Source organism: Ursus americanus, chromosome X (genome assembly GCF_024610735.1).
Source record: "Ursus americanus isolate L20-20 chromosome X, mUrsAme1.1.p, whole genome shotgun sequence".
NCBI classification, from domain to species: Eukaryota; Metazoa; Chordata; class Mammalia; order Carnivora; family Ursidae; genus Ursus; species Ursus americanus.
In genome coordinates, this window is record NC_142164.1 from 5,255,936 (window position 1) to 5,274,507 (window position 18,572).

The following is an 18,572-nucleotide window of genomic DNA, read 5'->3' on the forward strand; positions in this document are numbered from 1 at the left end:
TCAAAAAAAATGGGAAGCCTCATATACCACTGGTGAGAATGCAAATGGAGCAGCCAGTCTAGAACAGTCTGGCAGGTTCTCAAAGGGCCGGACACAGAGTTACCATATGACCCAGCAACTCCACTCCTAAGTATATACCTAAAAGCACTGAACAACATATGTTCACACAAAAACTTGTGCACCCACGTTCACAGCAGCATTGTTCACAATAGCCAGAAGGTGAAAACACCCCAAATGTCCATCAGCTGATGAAGGGACGAACATGGTGTGGTCTATCCATAAGACGGAATAGCAGTATTCAGCCATAAAGAGGAATGAAGTACTGCTTCATGCCACAGCCTGGATGAACCTTGAAACCGTTGTGCTAAGTGAGGGAAGCCAGACACTTAAGACCACACTTACACGGAATGCCCAGAAGACAGAAGCCACAGACACGGAGTGGTAGCGGCTGTGTGGAGGGAAGAATGGGGGGTGATGGCTCACTGGGCTCAGGGTTTCCATCTGGGATGATAGAAATGTTCTAAAATTGATTGTGGTGATTGTGGCACAAATCTGTGAATATACTCAAACCCACTGAACTGTATACCTTAAATCAGCAAACTGTAAGTTATGTGAATCATATCTCAAAATAGCTATTTTTAAAAATTGTGCTATCATCTCAAAGAGCCCACTTAACACGTCTACAATGAAGAAAGTTCTAAGAGAGGGATAGACATCACAGGGGATGCTGATCCAGACAGTATGGGTATTCGTATTTAGCTGATTCATTAGACCACAACTGCAATTTTCCACTTCACGTTATCTGCTTACAGTGTGGCTGTGGCTTGAAGACTCTCTGCTCAGGACCACTGTCTATTGATTCAGACTAGTGGCCCCTTTAGGGCTCCCCCCCTGGCAGGCTGGTGAACCTCCCAGGTTGTGCCCCAGGGGCTCCATATACCAACAGTGGGTTGGCTAAAGAGACTTCTGTTTCTGGCTCAGGGGGCAGCCCTCAAATGAGAATGACTTTGCTTAACCCACTGATAAGTTGACATCATTAATGCAATCCAGCTTTACTTACTGCAGCATATCTCAAAGCAGATCCCGAGAGTCCATAGACAAAAGCCTTCTAGGTCAAATGAGCTTGGAAAGCACTGCAGTAAACTACATTTCCCCCTCATAGAGTTGCACAATGTGCATTAGAATACTAAGGGTTCAAAGTCAACCTAGAAGAAAACATTTTCTAACCCTGCATTTCCTGTATTTATTTGGCCATCCTTCACCACACACCCCCATCCACGTACATATGCCTGTTTTGTCTCCTGAATAACACCTATTAACATCCTTTGGGACACTCTCCATGGACCACATTTTGGGAAAAGCTAACTTAGCCCAACAAATTAGCTGAAGGAAGACAGAATCATGACCTTGAAGCTAACCCTTAAAAAAATGAACAGGGTGGCACAACACTCAAATCCCTAGAATAGCGTTTCCTGACCTTTTCCACATCTTGGTCCACATAGGAAAGGACTGGAATAGTATGGTTCACAGTCAAGAGACTCCAGGGCTCCCGGGCCCTGCCACCCTAAGGTTTACAAGGATCAGTATATCTGCATTTCTGTCCTCTACGCCACTAAGAAGTTGTGGGGAAGTTCTGCTCTGGACAACCGATCATAAAACCACCCTCATTCAATTCCTTTCATGTTTGAGAGCGCACAAACTGTGGCAGTGATACCCGACTTCTCTGGACATCGGAGTATTTGCACAGATCCCGTCACCATGTTCTTCCCATCACTGTGAGACTGCTACAGTTTTCTTGAGGTGGGAGGAAGCAGGTAGAGCAAACGGGTGGTTTAACATCAAATTGCTAAATCCAGGGACAGAAGTGGATACTTTGAGGCATCCCACTGGGCATGTTTATATCTAAGCTCCTGGAACTTTCTCTCCATCTTTACTGAGCTATAACTGACATACAATGTTGTGTAAGTGACAGACTATATTGCAAACGGAGAACTACGGTAAGGTCAGTTGATACACCCATCACCTCACATAGGTACCACTTGTGTGTGTGTGTGGTGAGAACTTTTAAGATCTACTCTTTCAGCAACTCAGGTATTCGATACGGCATTATTAACCGTAGTCGCTGTGCCGTGCATTAGGTCCCCAGAACTGAGTCATCTTATAAGTGGAAGTTTGTAAGCTTTGACCACCTCCACCCATTTCCCTACGTCCCCTCCCCTGACAAGTACCAATCTGCTCTGTTTCTATGAGTTTGGGTTTTATTAGATTCCAAATATGTAAGTGAGATCACACGGTATTTGACTTTGTCTTATTTCACTCAGTATAATCACCTCAAGGTTCATCCATGTTGCCGCAAATGGCAGAATTTCCTTCTGTTTTTTTTGTGGCTGAATAATATTCCATCATATATCATATTTTCTTTACTCACCCATCCCATGTCTTGGCTCTTGTGAATAATGCTGCAGTGAACACGGGGGTGCAGCTATCTCTTTGAGATGGTGAATTCACTTCCCTCAGGTATATTCCCAGAAGTGGGATGGCTGGGTCATATAGTAGTTCCATTTATGATTTTGGGGGGACCCTCCAAACTGTTTTTCATAGTGGCCGCACTGACGTACACTCCCAACCACAGCACACAAGGGTTCCCTTCTCTCTACACCTTTGCTGACACATGTTACCTCTGGTCTTTTTTCACAAGAGAACACTATGAATGGTTCTCATCATGCTATTTGCACAGGAATCTTGGTTACTCCAAACTTCTAGGTGCTTACCGCTGGTAAATGCGTGCACTGGTTAGTGAACTGTTGGTGGCTTGAGTCATGGAAGAAGGATTAGATTATAGCTGGCATTGTTTCCTGTCAAGGGTATTCACTTTCGCTTAATTCTTCAAAAATCATTCTCTCTACATTTGATAGTTCTGTAAACCAAATCAGTTTGATCAACCAGGGCACATCTTTCCCCAGGCCTGTCAAATATCAAAAGCAGAAATATAACTTTTTTCCCCCAAACACAGAGATTTTGTTTTTAGCATTCATTGACCACATTATTCTTGTTTGGGGGAATTTGAGGTATAGTTATGTTTTTTGCGGCAGTAAAAATTATTTTAAAAATCCGATTTCAGAAGGTTTCACAATATACTTTCACCTGAAAGACAAATCCAATTCGACATGAAGTTTCATTACAAAGAAACTGTTACATGTGATGACACTGGTTATTGAAAATTGAAATGAAGTGAGGGGAAGCTAACACCAACGTGTATGAGATTCTGCTTTCTTTGAATGACACAAAGAACTCAATATATCTAATCATCTCTGTTATGCCCACTGGGGAACTGAGCTCCCGTAATATCGCACAAGGTTGCTTCTTGATTGCTGGAAACTCAAGTACTAAGCCATATGCCACTGACATCAGTACTTAAAAAGCTTTGTGTGTCTGTTGGATCATGGGAATCGTTTTACTTTCCCTCTCTTGGTTAAAGTAAATAATAGTAATAATCTGGGCACAAAACTCACAAAAGAAGGGTGCCAACCAGTCAGCACAGACCAGCCTTTTGGTTTTTACTCTTAGCATCTGAATGATTTCAAACCCAGTGGCAGGCATTAGGCACATCATCTTTGATCAAGTTTTCTTGTGCTCCAATGAGTGGCCTCAGCATCCCCTCTGCTCCGTTCCCATCTCTTGCGCATTAAACTATTCTTTCTGGCTTCCCCCACCCAACTCTTCTGTCTTCATGAATCAAACCCGCTTTTAAGGACCTTTCTGCCAGCCTTCAGAGTCAATGTCACCCCAGGGTCACCAGAGTCCCCTGATGTGTGGCTTCTCTATCACTCTCCTCCTGCCCTTCTTCCGTCCTAGAGGCTCAATATATTCCGTTTATAATATTCTCAATTTCTACTTGGGGGAGGAGTTCGAAAGCTGGGGTACATTTCTGAATTGGGGTCTTCTGGTTAGTTGTGCTGCACTGGGCCTTCAAAATAACTCTGGATTCTTTTTCCAGTTAATGAAGTCAACAAGCGGGAAACGACTGATAGATGCGCCGTGCCTACAAAGGTAGCAGGACAGCTTCTATGCGCAGTGGCACCCTCCTCTCTCCTCTGATCCGACCCTCCATAATTCTGCCCTGTCGTCCATCTAGGATCTTTGAGGACTTTAATCATTACACAAAAATGGTTTTCTGGTCAGCATCTGAAGCAAAAACTACAGGGAGTCCAGCCACGACTAGTAAAACATTTCACATGCATGTTAAAAGCTACAATTTGATTACTGACCTGTTAGCCAGTAAGTCCCCAACACAATTCAAAGTCAATTTCCCTAATATGTCCAGTTATTCTACCCTGCCTGAAGGATTGCCCGAAGGAACAGAAAGATTGGGAACTCCAGCAGCACGGGCCTGGCTGACGTGCCCCTGGCACCAGAAAACAGGCTGTCCCATAGAAAGTCTCCTCTGGAGCATGTCCCTCATCCAGAGGTGATTTTCCAATAAAATCGGCCTCGATTATTGCAAGCATAAGAGCAATCCCCGAGGGAGGAGATCAAGCAATCCAATTCTAGGAAACGCTGTATGAAGCAAAATTAACCTTGTAGCAGTGTTATTTCCTGAAACCTGGTCTTGTGTTTTCAGTTTCTTTCATACACATTGATACAAAGGGAGGGAAATTATTTCAACCCAGCCACTGAGATGTGACCAAAGGATGTAATGACAGTACTTACATATTCATGAAATTACCATGAAATGAAGGAAATCTTGTTTAGTTTTACCACTTCTCAGAGTTACTGCCTACACTCTCGTAGCTGGAAAGGTCTGTGACTCTGTGTGTCAAGCCTGGCTGAAGGACCAGCAGAGCCAACCAACTCCTGGGATGATTGGCCTGTGGGGAAAGTTACCAAAAGCTTCTTCATGCTGTGACAGTGAAGTTTGGTGGGAAGGAGGAAGGGGAGATCGGGGGCTTCTCAGACTCTCCAGCTCTGAGGAAGAGGGCAAGTGTGGGTGTTTTGGCATTGACTGATGTGTGTCCCATCCTGCTAATTTCTGAGCATCAGGATGGCCTTTCAAAAATAGGAAACAGCACGAGTTGTCAGCTGTTAGCTTAATAACTTTTCTGTTTCCTTGTCCCACAGTGACAAAAATGTGCATTCTGTCATTCTTGAAAATGCTTAATGACATCTAATGCAATGGCCCATGCATCACACCAACCCATAGGAAGGCTGACATCTTTACCCCTGTGCCCTCCCTTCAAAATGAAGAGTGGGAAGATATCCTGAGTAGGAAGGTGGGTATAGACCAGAGGAAGGAATCATCATCTGTGCAGTAAAATTCTAGTACTATAAAGACAGTAAACCGAACTTTAAAATGCCTTAGAGTTAAACCAATATGGAATACAGGATGTTTTCAAAGAAAGCTTGGTTCCTTTTCAGGAAAAGTTAGTAACTCGCATGAGGGCTAATAAGGAGTTCAGTAATTGTCCAAAGGGCAGTGCAAGTCAGGCTTACTCTAGACTAAACTCATACTGAACTCGGATGGCTGAACTTCAAAGCCCCCCACCCGCGGCCCCTGATGCCTGTGCTCGTTCATTTGACAAATATTGAGCTCCTACTCTATGCCAGGTACTGTTTGAGGTGCTAGGGTTACAGTAGTGAATACAAAGTTCTCGCTCATATGGACTTTACATTCTTATGGGAAGTGACCCTTGAAAACACAGAGAGATGACAGCTAGAGAGACAGAGCTGATAGACAGATACAGTATGATAATTGTTAAAGTGGGAAAAAAAGTAGGCTAAAAGGGAGGGTGAGTGTACACGTGGGAGGAGTTGCTATTTTGCATGGGGTGGTTGCCCAACACTGTCGTTCTTTGCAACAAAGCTTTTAAAATTCCTCTTGGGGGCATTCACTATCCACAAGAGAAAACCACTATTATTTTGAACCAATAGCCATGTTCATTTCCTTGACTGGCCACTTTTTCATCATCCATGGCTCTGAGTCAACGTCTTGGATGAGTTTTCAAAAGGTAACACCACATTCAAAGATTTAGCACCCATCACTAAACGCCAGCCGAAGAAGCTCACACACGTGTGACAGTGTTCTGCAAACTGATCTCCCAATAGGCTTTGCACAACGGCGTTCCTCTGTCACCGTAGCGTGGCCCTCATTGGGGTGGATTTAAAAACACAGCATTTTTTGAGTTGCTTCCTATATGTAAACAGATATTTCTCTAGTGCTAGGAAATGGCAGGGTCTCCTATTTCCTTTACACATCCTCCCCTACTATCTTGTTTCAATCACGTCAAATCCATGCTCGGGCAATACGTGGGGTTTAATCTATATCTGAGCAGCGTACGTCCGTATGCATAGAGCGTACGTACACACATCCGCACCCATCCTTAAGGCAGGTTTACGAGCAGCTCTAACTTGCTTAGGAAACTCTTGCATCAGGGTGTGAGGCAAGTGAAACTTTCACTTAGCCAGTGCTGGTAGTAATCTACATCTCCAGCGAGAGCAGGACAGATGAATGAGGTGTGTCTAGCGGACTTGCTATTATTAGCAGAGTCCTGGCAACTCACACTGTAGGCGCTGATCAGGCACAGACAGGGAGTCTGAAGGAGCCCCCTGCCTGCCCTGGGCTTCCATGGAGGGGTACAGTCGTACGCTCCCCGAAGCTGCTAAAAAAGAAGCAAAAAGCCGCAAGGCTCTTCTGAAATATTTTCCCCAACTACGTGAAATGCACATGTGGGAATACGGTCTTGGGAGAAGGGGAACAGTCAAATATTAGGGGGTGATGAGGACAGGGAGACGACACCGAGGAAAAGATTTCAGAACTTCTATAGTTACAGCTGTTCTGCCTGCCCTTCACCACCAATCCCATCGTGGATTTAAATTACCATGGAGCATGAGGGCATATTGATGCGCAGAGTATATAAACGCGTGTGTGTATAAAAAACTGGGATATAATGACATGTAATCTCCCCCCATGCTGTAAATTCTACAAATGGAAGCACTTCCCTGTGGGAGAATGGTTTACCTTTTTTTTTTCTTTTTTTAATGTGGGCTTTCGAGACAACTGCTGTTGGTCTCGGCAAAAGCTTTAATAAAGCCGAAACTCCTTACTTCCTGTTTCAGTTCCTGGCCAAAGGGAGTCATTTCCATAGTTCTCCGTTCCCCCTCCCACAACTAGTAGTCAACTAAATAATAACTTATGACCCCAGGCTCCTGACTACGAACATATTTTTTGGTCGATGGAGGGCTGATTTACTGCTCGAAGCCTGGTGCGTAGTTACCATGGGGGCATGCCTCATTTCCCTAGAAATCAAAATAGCCCTACTGTGCTTACGTCTGTGGCTGATAAAAATACATTCAGAAAGAATTTTTATGTCTATGCAATGAACTCAGAAAACGAAGCTAGAATAATAGTGTTATGTGTCATGCCTAAAATACTAGATGTTTGAATAATGTGAAAGGAACCGTATGAAAGCAAAATGTTTAAAAATGTAAGAAACAATCAAGGGTGGATAAAGCCGCAAGGGAACAGCCGGATGCTCAGAGGAACCCTATGTGAGTTGAGATTTACATAAAAGTCCACTGAGAGGGATTAGCCAGATCTAATCAGGAAGGATTTGATATGTCTATTTCTCTGCAAACAGTTTTAAAAGGGTGGTTTATAATCCCTCCCTAACTCTAACCTTTACCTTTCCAGAACAAAAGAATCCTTTTGAGCATTTTCTTAGTTCCGTCTATACTGCACTGCTCTCCTCTTAATGTCAAAAGGGGGGCCAAAATCTTCAGCAGTGTGATGCTTCGGGTGTCCCGGCACACACAGCCACTCCTTCCCTTCTTTTGTCTCCTGCAAGCCACAAACGCAGTATTTCCTTCCACTGAGAAAAGTGGCCCCTCTCCCTGGCTGCCTCTACCTACCAGACACTGTTCACAACACAGTCTCTGCTTTCTTCCCGTCTCACTTGCCCTTAGCAAGTGTTGTTCTGCTCTCTTGAATGGCTTCACCTGCACCGTTCACCCGGGGACTCCAGCGGAGGGAGGGTGAGCCCACTCCAAGCAGGTGCTCTTTCCTTCGTCTGTGCCTCGTGTGATGCCGCACACACTTTCCTCTGCATTATTTGCAGAGCCTGTCTATTCTCTAGTGCAACGAGGGGTCCGTTTCCTTAGGAGAGCATGAGGACTTCAGGGTCGACACTGTACCTTACCCATGTCCCCACCAACTGAGACTGGAACAATTCGTGTTCGTCAAAAGAATACATGTGCATGGCTTGCTTGAGTTTCTAGCAGATCAGCTATGTGATGCTGAGTGTTCGACAGCCTTCTGAAAGACTGCTGAGCGGTAACGTTAAAATATAATTCTAGCTGTAACTCCTGTGTACCAAAAAATGGGTGGGACCGTGTGAATGGATGAAAGAGTTGCCTGTTCTCGTCTAAGCAGCACATGCTAAGAAGCACAGAGTTAGAAAGTAAGACAGTACTTTACGAAGTACTGGATAAAGAAGTATTTTATGAATGCTGTTGCTTAAAAAGTGGCCTCACTTCCTTTAAAGTGGTTTGATCCTGCGTTTGCTGGCTCGTGTGAGGTCCCTCTGCTTCACCAATAAATGGGTGCTTTCTACTTCCATTTCATCACAAGAAAGGTGCTCATGCTTTTGAAAACATCAGTGATGCTAATGAGACAAACCAACGCGCTTGGAGTTTTGAAGAAACTCTTCCTTATTGATATAAAATTACCATAAATGAAGTTGGCCTAATTGTCCAAGTGCCTGCAAACTTGCTGGTTCATTCTGGAAACGTATGATGCCATACTCAAAGAAAACACACTGTTACACAAAGTTAGCGAATATGACTTTAAAAAGTAACCACAGATTTGAAAGTGAACGTGTGTGTCCTAAGAGGTGACAAGAAAGAAGCAGAGGGTCCAAGGTGGAGAGAATTATCCGGCACCTCAGGGTTCTGGGCAGTCTACTCTCTGGGTTTCCGTCGCCTTGTCTGAGACTGCCTAGATGACGCCACTCCTATTACCAAAGAAAAGGGAGATGTCCAGAAATTTGTGCTGTGCTGATGACTGCTGGAACCTTCCGCATCCAATTATAGCTACCGGACAACATAGCGCTGTCTTTCCTTTTACTATCCTTAAGATGGCCAGAGCCGACCAGAGATGGCTTCGACTTTCACGGCGTGGGGAGCACACGGGGCCGGGCGCCTCACTGTCAGGAAATGAGTGGTCACAGAACTCACTCCGAGGGACCTAACTCTAAAATGTCCATTCCCCTCGCTGTGGACTACCCCTCAGGATAGTTCCAATCCATAAAAATCATTTAGAGTGTGAAACCGTGAGAGACACACGGGACATATTTTATCGTTTCAGAACTGGGGGATTTCTTTCTACGGTTGACTTTCTAATTCAGCCGCTCATTTCAAATATTCTTATTTGGGATGGGATGTAAGGTATGAGGCCCTAGGTTTCTCCAACTACCAGGCTCCCGTGTGCTCACTGTATTTCCCATGGACCTGAGCATCCGATTGTCCGTTTCATGAAGCACCGTGCCAGGTAAGGCTGTCCTCTGGCCAAACAGGCCTTCTTTGAGGCTGCACTATTCCAAGTGCACAGGGGCGCTCCAGGAAAGGCATGTGACACGTATGCCGAGCCTCTGTGGTGCTGGGGCCTTTTATTCCTAAAGGAGATGATCCCACGGGACCGGTGTTTGGCAGAACACAGTACAGAATCCCTTGCCCTCTCAGCCCGAGAAGATGCAGTGATTTCAATGATCCTCCGCCCAGCTGGGCTGCGCACTGGGCCAAGAGCATCACAAGAGACACAGACTCTGACTGCAAACTTACTTTGCTGGTAAGGAGTCATTTAAATGACCCACCCCAGTGTTCCGGGAGCCACACTGACCTTCTATCTAACGTATCTCTTTAAGACTCTAGTGATGTGGCTTCTTGGCCCTCATTTCCCAAGTACATGAGGCAGAAATGATAGAAGAAGACATAGCGTGTGTGTGTGTGTGTGTGTGTGTGTGTGCGTACGCATGCGTGTGTGTGAGCATGTGTGCGAAAAAAATGTTTATTATATATGCAATGTTTATAATGTATGTGCTTGTATGTATCCATATCAAACTTGAACATCAAGTATTTCCTGAAATAATTACAAAACAGTTTTCAACCTTCAGCTTTTTCCAAGAGCTGGAAGAACCATACCAATAACGTAGCTGAGGTCCGTAGTGAGGAAGGAACACGTCCCATTTCATACCACAAGCTAGCGTTAGGTTAAGGACTAGATCCCAGGTCTACAGGACAGCGGACTCGATGAAGAATCACAGTGACGAGTTAGGCTCTTCAATGCTATTTGACTCCACTGAGCACATTGCTTTCATCTGGATAAGCCCTGAGGTCCCTAAGTCACGGTTTCTGAGCCTTGGTTTCCCACCTGACCGTTCACTGCCTGCCACCTCAGCACCAGCGGCTCCAACGAACAGTCTTCGAAGTCCTGGCACGATGCCCTCCTCCCGCCTTCTCCAAGAGCGCCAACTGCAAGTGCTTTCTGTCCTTAGAGCTTCCCTCGTACTTGATCTGTTTCCTACTTAACAAACATCTCTCTCTATCTTGTATTTAGTTCTTTACAAACTGATTTTATCTCTCCTACTGGACTCTAAACTCCTCGAGGGTAAGACCTGTGTCAGATTTATTTTTAATTCCCTCAGCATCTACCACAGTTCCCGGAATGCTGTAGCTTCTCAATAAATATTCATTGGACAAATAAATGAATAATGCACAAACACCATGGTTAGGACAATCTTCGTGGCTATTTGTCATTTTCAATCATGAAACCACCGTATCTGTAAGATGGACTGGTTTGTAAATAAAGCTGTAATTTCCTAAGCAGAGTGGATTCTGATCCTGATTTGTGAAAGACAACAACTACGTTGTTTAACGTTGCTAAAGTGGAAAAGCAAGGAAGGGTGTTATGCTTGACAACTGTGCTCTCGCTCGCTCTCCCTCACTCTCTCCCCCTCCCTCTCCCTCTCTCTCTCTCTCTCTTTTGGTAACAGATGTCAACCTCGGTTAGATTCAACTCAACTTATTAGTGCATGGCTTTTAGCCAAAAGCAATTCACATTTGCAGAAGTGTACTATCACATATGTCTTAATAACAGAAATGTGTTTTTAAAAAAATGTATGTGATAAGTCACATATGGTAGAAGAAATCTGTACATCTCTCAGGCCTTGTTGTCACAATGAAAGCTTGAAGATAATTGCTGCAGAACATTAACATACAAGTGAAAGTCTCTCTGACACATTAAAGAGCCACAGTTTGAACATACTAATCAAGCTTTGATACCGGCACGGCTCCAACAGACTGAGAAATACACCAGCATCTCTTGTCCTGATCACTGATCTTAAGAACATTCAATTTTGATTCTTACCCTCAGAGGTAATATTTAATGTTTCAAGGTAAAATTGTTCGTGTATCCAGATACATTATGTGCTTACATTCACTAAGCATATATTTAATTTCTCCTTTATATGGAGTGTAATTAATGTGTACCACAGTCTCCCTATGGTGATGAAAGAGGCTTACAACCATGAAGGTATTAAAAATAAATTGAACAAGTGGCTGAGAAATAGGAAAGAGGAGGCAAACCTTTAGAGAGGAAAACAGGCAAACTAAACAGATATTGTGAATCATTCACCATCGCTCTAATGGAAAGTTAGATCTTGGGAAGTGACAGAATTTTAGAATGTGCATATGCCTCTTGCAAGCTCTCCATCCACACGCAACTTGGAAGACTAGCAGTAAGGCTCTGGCTCTGTGTTCACTGGTTTCCAAGGCATCGCTGCCCTGTCAATGGATCTCATATCCATAATGACTTCAAAGATGGTAAATTCGGAGTGGTCGCTTTGCTCTGAATGAGAACAGGGTGGTACATCGGCCCCAGAAAGTCCAGAACACAGGAAAAGGGCTCTGGCAATGCCGGCTCAATGTTTTAAAGGACAAAAGAGAGAGGGGGGTAATAGTTTAACCCTTACAGTCAGGGAAAAGCTCCCCTTCGTGCCTCTTTCTACCTGACCAACCGGAGCAGGGGTCGGCAAATGTTTTCTGTGACGGTCCAGGTAGTTAATAGTTTCAGTTTTGTGGTTTGTACAGTCTCTGTCATAACTAATCTCTGCCACCAGAGCACAAAGGGAGCCACAGACAATATGGAAACAAATGAGTGTCGCTGTGTGCCAATATAGCTTTTTTTATAGACACTGAAATTTGAATTTCATATAATTTTCACATGTCACAAAAGATTCTTTTGATTTCTTTTCCCCAACCATTTGCCAAACTCTGCACCAGAGGATGACATCCAATCACACATATGATCTTCTGCACCAATCTGTGTTCAGGCTTTAGTTGTAAATGCCTCCAGACCTCGACTTTTCCAGCAAGACTGCACACGCTGTCCATTGTATGCTCAATCAAATGTTCATTTTGACATGCAAGAGCAAGCCAGTACCTGGTCAGAGGCAGAGCAGCGTGGGAGCATTTTACACACGCTGTGAGTCAAGACTAGGAGGATAATGGATGACTTGATCAATTACAACACATGGCCCCTTCCAGTCGGACACTCTAGTGTGGGGCCGCTGGTCTCATTAAGCCTCCAGGCCAGATTCCTGGAAGGACTGTTCTCTGGGATGTGTCCAATTTGTTTACTCATTCATTGATTCATTCATTCATTCAGGAAAACATGTATTTGGGGTCTCAGTGCACTGCGTGTAACCGAAATTTGCAGTCAGACATCAGAAACACAAAGAGGACCACCCTACGTAAAACTTCAAAAAACTCTGCTTCTGCTTCTGCTCTGGGATTTCCGTGCCTGAGCTGAGGTCTTGAAGAAGTCTTCTCCAAGTGCCCAGTGGTTGTGGCGGGGCAGGTGGGGCACAGCTCGTGAGCCCGCATGCAGTGAGACACCCGAATGCACACCGAGAATGGTACCTTATTCAATAAGAAGACAATTCTAAACATCTACCAGTTGATCATGACTCAGGCTTATTACTAAGCAGATTTTCAAATCTATTTAAAAGTAAAAAGTGCCTATTCTATTACTAATCCTTTGGTTCTTCTAGTTTTCCTGTTTTCTCTTACGATATTCCTTAAAGTGCTAGACATTACAGTCTGCACTGTGAATTAACCAGAGCTCATAAAAAATATAATTATCTGTAGGGTCAAACCTTTACAAGGAACAGAGAGAAAACTGGTCCCACTTCCAGGCCGCTAGAGTCTGATTTCACACAGCCCCCCACAATACCAATGGGCTGTCTTGCGCATGCCAAGATGGAGCCTGGGACTTACTTCCTATCAGGAGGGCTTGAACTTGGAGATGTTTGTCCCACTGAGGGCCTGGGTTTACACTCTTCCAGCCCTTGCCCCATCCCTTGTGACCTGGGGCACACATCTGCACACGGCTGGACTGGAGGGAAGGGTGCAATCGGACCAGGGGAAAGATCACTAATGGCCCACCCAGGGAGCGGCAGTCCTGGCCTTGGCCTCATTAGCACCATCCTCTAATCCTGCCACAGGCGTGCGGTAGAGAAGCCTTCAGGGCACAGGCAGAAAAGAAATCAGGCTGCAGAGATGATTTCAACCCCAATCAAACAACCAGACAAAAACTCAGCTACAGGAAATACTCCCATAGGATGACTATAGCATAATATATCTCCAGACTACAGATGCTCCTCCAGAGGCTACAAAAGCTGATAAGGAATATTCTGCGGCCTATGGAAAATTACATTTAAAAACAAAGTACACAGAACCTTTTGGAAGAAATGAATTGGAGCTTGGATTTAATGGTGACTTGGAAAAGCAGCCTTCTTGTCATTGGTATGAGCCGATCCATTCTTCCAGAAACTATTAAAAATCAGTGCACTCCCCACTTTGGCATTTGGTCCCCACTACGATGGATGTCGGCTATCATAAATGAACAGGCGTTCCTAGAGATGTGATATTGCGAGGCCTAGGATAACCCAGCAAAGAGAGCAGGACTTCCCTATGCCTCATGGCTGGTGGGCCTGGGCCACATAACACTGCAATCAGATGTCACAAACCCAAATGACAAGACAAACATCCTTCTTAATTTGAAAGTCTCCCTTCTGGAAGAGAGAGGATGCCTAAGATGTACTATAGCTAAAAGAGTGCTATGCTGCTTGTTTATAATTTAAGAGGGTCCCATAAAATGCCTTGGAAATAGCTCTCTGTTAGCTAGAGAAACCTCTGGTTAAATGTATTTTTATGAGCTTTTCATTAACAGAGTAGCAAGGCCTTGATGCCAAGGTGCCAAACCTCCCCACGTGGCTGGAAATCACTTGGCACATTTTCAGTCATTTCAGTCTCTGTCATAGGTCCAAGGTTTGCAATTAAAAATATAATCTTTTTAGCATGTGCAAGACCCAAAGGCTTGAAGTACCATGCATTGAATAGGATTATAATCGTATTTGGCAGCTCTTCACGGATGGCACATATTAATTTATGTAAACCAGGCACAACTTGGGGTCCTCATCAGGACCACAGGCAAAAATCAAATCAAAATCAAAGCTGATCCCTGCCCAATTGGAGATTTGGGTTTGGGGTTTTGGTGGTTCCCCCTACCCCTTGTTTGTTTTTGTTTTTTGATCGTCATAAACAGAGACGCACTCAAAATTCAAGGTCTCTTGCGACACACACACAGAATCCGTTCAAATTAAAATTTCCAACTAATAAAAAAATAACTTACTTCACAGGATTATTCTTAGGTTTTGCCTTTTCAACAGCCTGTAAACAGAAGAAAAAAAATGTAATTAGACAACATTAGCAGGCATAATCTTCGCAACTGGTTACCAAAACAATAAGCAATATGAAACGCTCTTCCAAAACATAAGGACGTAACTGAAGTCGGCTGCTTGCGATAAGCAGACCAGAGACACAGAGCAATTTTCCTCTCCCAGGGCACACGGTTACCTGTCCAAGTGCAGCTCGCAGACACAGACACTCATTCCTCTCTGCCTTGTACTCAGATCTTAGCCCCTGGGTGGGGAGGCATGAGCGCGGGGGTGGGGGGCGGGGGTGGTCATGGGCACATCCAGGACTTGTAGATTTGTGGTGGGGACCCGTGAACCCTGCGTGACTCTGGGCACCTGGCTGCACCTGCATGGTGAGAGCAAGGCCAAAGTAGCCATTTCTAAAATCATTTTTATTAGCGGACACAACAAAAGGCCAAGGGATGACTGACCGCTCGGATCCATCTCCTCCTGTGGAACCTTTAAGAAAACACATACCAACTCATCGAAACAAGGAAATCTCTGGGCCTCTCGGCCTGTGTCGCCTTAGACATGGAGCCTGGTTCCAGTTTATTGCTGAACCCATTGATCTGTGCCCAGCCCATTTATCATTCATGAAAAGAGCTAGTGATCTTCACAGTATATTAGAAGAAACAACTCAGATCATCTGTCAACAGCCCTCTTATTTCTGTTTCCCTCTCCACAGGGATTGCATCTCCTTCGATTCTTCTGGAATTAAAATGTTGCTAAGCAACACAGCTGGGGGCACTGATGGCAGAATGGCTACAGTCTATCAAACTGTTTAAGCACCTGGAGGGTTTTAGTGATGATTTTTTTCATACTTCTGTAGCATAATTATGTAATCAGAACCAAACTTGTACTCCCCTAGACTTTTGCAGACTATAGAAATAACATTTAATATGGGGAGTGTTGAAGCAGCGGTTTGGCAATCTCCGGGATCTTCAGACCCTTTTAAGAAGTATCTGTTCGGAGACCTTTATATTTGTGAATCCTGGAGGTGGGCATGGCAGCTACTTATAACATCGGACTTGGCATTCTGGGTGACTGGTGTGGAAGTAAGTACCCCGGACCCTTCTCTGCACAACAACAGCTCAACACACCGTGGAGCCATTTTTAAAAATAAATCGAACACTTCTCAAGTTTAGAGATTAGCGCTGGAAATGCAAGTACTTCTCTATTAAGTCTTGGGTTCTGCTGCTAGGTAAATTCCCATTAATATTTGGGCACTTTCTTTGGCTCTCAGTGGCAAAAATCATCTCACCATCTGTGCCTGAGGTTGAATTTTGGCAAGCGGTGAGACAGCAAGCAAGCAAGAGCAGGAGGTAACAGGTGAAAAAGATAAAATAAGCAATATGCGTGTGGCCGGGCCAAGTCACGTCTCACAGGTAGTTAGGATATGAAAGTCTGTCCCTGAGCAGGTCTGGCCCTGGAAGGGATGCGGGAAGGAACAGGCAGATACTGGTGAGGAGTGGGGGCTGGACCCAGTCTGCGCACCCGTGCACACCTATACCTTCCTTCTCTACTACCCTTTCTCCCTTAGTCCCGGCTGCTTTGGGATCGCGTAGGGCAGTGCGCTGAAGACGTGTCACTGTGGAAATCACACGAACCTACGTTCCCCTGTGCCTTACACCCCAAACAAGTCTGTTCCTGAAGACTTAGGTTATCATAAAATCATGAGCACGGTGTTCGAGGGGTTTCCTTTGAAAGCACATTAAATGTGATAGCAGGAGCATGCCACTGGCGGAAGACAGGGAGGGAGAAAGCACAGTGACATTGCTTAACCTAGCTTTCATTCAGTGACACGGTTTTTGAAAATGTCTTCTCTTCTCTGTGCTTCAGGACTGTCAATTAGACCCGGTTAGTTTTCTCTGATCAGGAGGAACATAATCATGTTCAAGGCCAGTTTCTTTGAAACCTCTGTCTTTTCACACAGCCATCACAGGAAAATAACTTCATTCAAATTAATGTTTTCTGGGCTGCTTGGCTATTGATCGAAAATGTCTCTGCTGAGAGGTTTTCTTTTCTTTGGAAATTAACTCGGGATCATTCCAGAGTGCCAACAGCTCCAGTCACACGTGCTCACATCATCCTTCTGTGTGCTCACCACCTTTCATCTCTGAGCTGAACGGTCCCAGGGAGTCTCCGCCAGACCCGAGACAGAGCTCACAATTTGTGTTCTTTGCTCCCGCTATAATGCAACACTGTGTTCCGCCCGCTATAAAGAATTATTCAACTCGGAGACTTTAAAGGAAAGTTAAGTGAATTTTTTGTGGGAAAACTATATATGTCTTTAAGGTCTAAGGAGCAGTCTACCAAAAATGCAAGGAGAACATTCCTCTTTGGAGATAACAGGACATGAAAACACCAGTCCCAAGTTCTGAAATGTGCAAAAGGACAGGAATCAAAATGAAATGATCTCGTGTAATTCGTCACACATCAAGAGGGTTGCATATTGGGATTACAGCTCGTTTTGAGTTTAAAAACATACATTAAGGAGGGCATGTATTGCATGGAGCACTGGGTGTTATACACAAACAATGAAGCATGGAACATTACATCAGAAACTAGGGATGCACTGTGTGGTGACTAACGTAACATAATAAAAATAATTATAAAAAAAAACAAAAAAATCATACATTAAAGTAATTTAAATGGATTGGGAGATGGAGGCTAGATAGTTAACTCTCCTGCTGCTTTAATTTGCAATATCTATACTCTTTCAAAACCTATATTCTACTTATTTTGTGCCACGTTTCCCTAACATGATACTTATCTTACCATTAAGGAAGCTCTAGTATAAGAAAAGATGGTATGATAAATTAAAATGTTGGAAAATAGGTTCCACTGTGGTGTGGCGAGAGGCTGTGGACCACAGCGGAAAGAGCGGTGAGTGAGAAATCCAGAAACCTGGGTTTGGCTCCAGCTTCGCCACTTACAATCATCAGGATGTTAGCAAGGCGGTGGATGCTTCTGAGTCTGTTTCCTCATTTTAAAAATGAAGTTGATCATTCCTGTCCCATCTATATCAAGGGTGGCTGGGAGTAGCCAGCATCCACGGCGGCACTCTAGAAACCATCGCGCGCTATGCAAATGCAGTGCATGTGGACCATGCCTGCTTTCGGGCTTCGGGGCACACATTTGCACGGCCTGAGAGTTTATGGGCTTGCTGACTTGGGCACCGAGTTGCGGTATCGAGCCCATGCAGTTATTCCAACAAGGGTTACAGGAGCTACTCTGTTCCTCTCTCCACATCAGGAGCAGTTCTGGGCTAAATAGGATGCTTCTGTTTGGAAAGGACGTCTGGATGTGTGTAGATCCTAACCTGCCTGGGCCAACAGGAGAGACCCCTGTACCTTCCCACAGACCTCCGCCCTGAACCTTCTTGGGGGCTGGTGCTAGTGGAGGAGAGGCCGGGACCCCTGGGGCGCCATGGGGGCACAAGTGTAGGTGCATATACTCAAGTCTCTCCCTCCCTCCTCCCCTCCCCCTCCTCCACCAGGAAGCCTAGGAAAGCTCCCTCCTTTCCAGGTGACTCCTCCATCAGCGGTCCCCCCTTTCACACCTCACCCTAGGAAAGGGTGCTTTGCGTTTTCACTAACATTTGACCCTGGGATTGAGAAGCCCTGAGGTGAGCCTCCTCTGTCATATGGCATCTTGAAAAATTCTATGTCCAGGGAGAAGGCACTTCTCTCATTCCAAGGAGTGTTTAGGAACTGATTCTTCTCTCATTACAAGCATTGTGCTATTCATGGCATCCTGCTAAGC

At 44.7% G+C, this 18,572-nt stretch overlaps 1 protein-coding gene across 5 annotated transcripts in view; it reads right to left on the reverse strand.

The window, feature by feature from the left end:
* AFF2 (ALF transcription elongation factor 2) overlaps positions 1 to 18,572 on the reverse strand; it is a 453,109-nt gene that overhangs the window by 72,264 nt on the left and 362,273 nt on the right. For all 5 annotated transcript variants that reach the window (XM_087859684.1, XM_087859681.1, XM_087859683.1 and 2 more), the window contains one exon: positions 14,744 to 14,781. In XM_087859684.1, coding sequence (XP_087715810.1) covers positions 14,744 to 14,781 — 38 coding nt within the window. The remainder of the gene's footprint in view (positions 1 to 14,743; positions 14,782 to 18,572) is intronic.